We start from the raw sequence: 2,552 nt of genomic DNA, 5'->3' as shown, positions 1-2,552 counted from the left end.
AATTTTGAGTGTGTAAGACCTTTCAGTAGGACTCATCCGGTCTATGCTTATCACGGCTGCAATCGAAGATAACATACTAGGCTATTCATTCCTTCTGTGAAAGGGAGAGGGATATTTGTTTATTTTTTGGGATATCAGCCAATATCTATTTACTGGTGGACTACTGATCAGTAGGCTTTTTGTGTTTCCCTGGTTCAACTTTTCATTAACCATGGAGACACATTGAGACCTAGATCTCATTTAGAAGTGTGCCCTGGGCTAATGTAATGGCCACTCATGGCCTGTGCTGTGCCAGTTGTTATGTTTTATGTTTCTTGGTTTCTATGTTCAGTTTAGTTCCCCATGGTTTATTGGTTTCACCTGTCTCTTTTAGTCTGGTCACCTGTCTCTCGTTTTACCTTCGTTATCTCCCTATTTAAGTTCCTCTTGCCCTACTGTTTGTTGTCTGTCATTGTTTCTGTGTGTGCAATCTTGTGTCGTGATTAAGGAAGTAATTTAATTAAATTACCTTTTTTCAAGAACCTGTATGTTCTGATACAGCTGCATGTTACAGACACTGTTGTTTACCCAGCTAAATTCAGCTAAATATACATTTATTTTACTCAATTGTTGATATATTACAAGTTTGATTTCTAAACATGATGCTGTCCAGAAGCAGGAAAACTTGGTCTTAAAGTCAATTATTATCTAGGTGTACCACCTGACATTACGTATCGGCATACCAATGGCTCTGCTGGAGAGGCCAGCTGTGGGTGTGAGCTGCCAGTGAATATTCTGACACTAGAACCTTGTGCTACGACAAAGGTATGACTTGTTTATTTCATGTTTCAGAAGGTCAGGGGAATTTGTTGTATTTTCAGATCATTGACATGACTATTGTACGGCTGTAGCCTATGAGAATGATGGTGAATGCCTGTTTGCGTTGTATTTTCATACTTTAAACCCTTTTTCCTGCCATAGCTTCTGATTGTCTACACTGACATTCATGTTTTGGTCAACTATCAGATCTCTCATCCAGAATAGATTACAACTGGTACATTAAACTACGGTAAGATTATACCAAGTAAACCAACAGAAATGCTGTATTTCAATAACAGCGTTAATTAACTTCAACCCCACCCCCCATCCTCTTTCTTTCAGGAAACAGTAGAGGATGGTTAACGGGAGCAACACAGACGTCTCTCACCTACCTGCATCCTACAGACACGCCTTGCTGTCCTTGTACACGACTGTGCTTATTGGAGGAGTCCTCAGCATGTCCCTCATGATCCGAATGTTAAAGTCCAACGTCTGCTCTGTGACCGCCACAGCCGCCCTGAACCTCATCGCGGTCCACATCCTCTTCCTCCTGACCGTGCCATTCCGTATATACTACTACGCGGCGGACAGTTGGGACCTGGGACAGAAATTCTGTAAGGTGGTCAGTGCCATGATTCACGCCCACATGTACCTGACCTTTGTCTTCTACTCGATCATCCTGGTGTACCGCCATCTGACTTCCTTCAGGCCCAGGCAGGTGGAGTCCATCTACAGGCGCCTCCATCCTCTGTGGGCTAGTGCTGCCGTGTGGGGCCTTGTGCTTACGGTTGTCATCCCCGTCATGGTTTTCAACTATGGGTCACTGGACCACAGCAACGCGACCACCGACAACCAGTGCTTACATTTCGGCAACATTTTTTCTAACCGCGAGATTACCTATGCTGCGCTGAACTACACCTTTAGCGCGCTCATCATCATCGTTACGTTGGCCCTGGCCGTTTGCCAGTTGTGGATTTTGGGGAGGGTGTATAGATCTCACAAGGGGATGATAGTCGGTCAGCAGGAGTTTTTGGCTCAGATTAAAAGTATTTACTTCATGTTGGTCATCATTGTATGCTTTGTTCCATACAACACATTCCGGTTTTACTACGTGAGTAATTATAATGAGGATCTCGAGGCGAAGAATGAGATTGCGCTGGCTTTTACAACGTTCTGCTGCTTTGACATGCTGATTTTAATAGGGAAGGAGTCGTTCAGACCCTGTGATTCAATATGTTGTGTTTAATGACCCAAACTGTTTCATGTGTAGGGGACCTAAAGACAATGTGTAGCATAATAATTGTATTCCATTTGCACCTTGATACCAAATTATAATATTGTAAAATCTTATGTCAAACCAAGTGTCAGAGGCAAAAGTTACTTCTGAACAGTATCCCTCCTTAGTAATTTATAGTGACACCCTATAGATCCAGTCAGAAATACCAAGATAACCAATAGTGGAAGTGTTTATTAATAACTGATGGAGAGTTCTGGAACATGATATGAAGTTACATACTCCCAAAATTGGTATATACAAAGGAACATGCTAAAAAGTTGGATGTAACAGTATGTGTCATGATAGAACATAAGCACACAATGAGTGATTAAACATTTGACATGGAATAAGGATCAACGTTTTGATAACTCATGCATTCTTGACAACTCTTTTCAAAATATTGGATGTTCAAGTGAATCACCTTTCATTAAAAAAAGTTGCTCTTTGATCAGTGCTTCACAGCTCCCTCCACTTTTGG

General features: G+C 41.8%; 1 protein-coding gene across 2 annotated transcripts; it reads left to right on the top strand.

Annotated features, from left to right (window-relative positions):
* The first annotated feature begins 358 nt into the window (after positions 1-358).
* On the top strand, positions 359-2,352 carry LOC105024241 (probable G-protein coupled receptor 141). 2 transcript variants are annotated; one of them, XM_010894074.4, is made up of 4 exons: positions 359-490; positions 692-804; positions 961-1,048; positions 1,141-2,352. In XM_010894074.4, exon 4 carries the CDS (start codon positions 1,154-1,156, stop codon positions 2,042-2,044), a length of 891 nt encoding a protein of 296 aa, XP_010892376.1. In that variant the 5' UTR covers positions 359-490; positions 692-804; positions 961-1,048; positions 1,141-1,153; the 3' UTR covers positions 2,045-2,352. The 2 variants fall into 2 exon arrangements, with proteins under 2 accessions (XP_010892376.1, XP_010892374.1); XM_010894072.3 differs by having other exon boundaries at positions 359-804.
* The last annotated feature ends 200 nt before the right edge of the window (positions 2,353-2,552 follow it).

Source organism: Esox lucius, chromosome 3 (assembly GCF_011004845.1).
Source record: "Esox lucius isolate fEsoLuc1 chromosome 3, fEsoLuc1.pri, whole genome shotgun sequence".
Classification (NCBI taxonomy): Eukaryota; Metazoa; Chordata; class Actinopteri; order Esociformes; family Esocidae; genus Esox; species Esox lucius.
The sequence above is the reverse complement of the archived record's forward strand: the minus strand, read 5'-3'. Positions and strand labels throughout refer to the sequence as shown.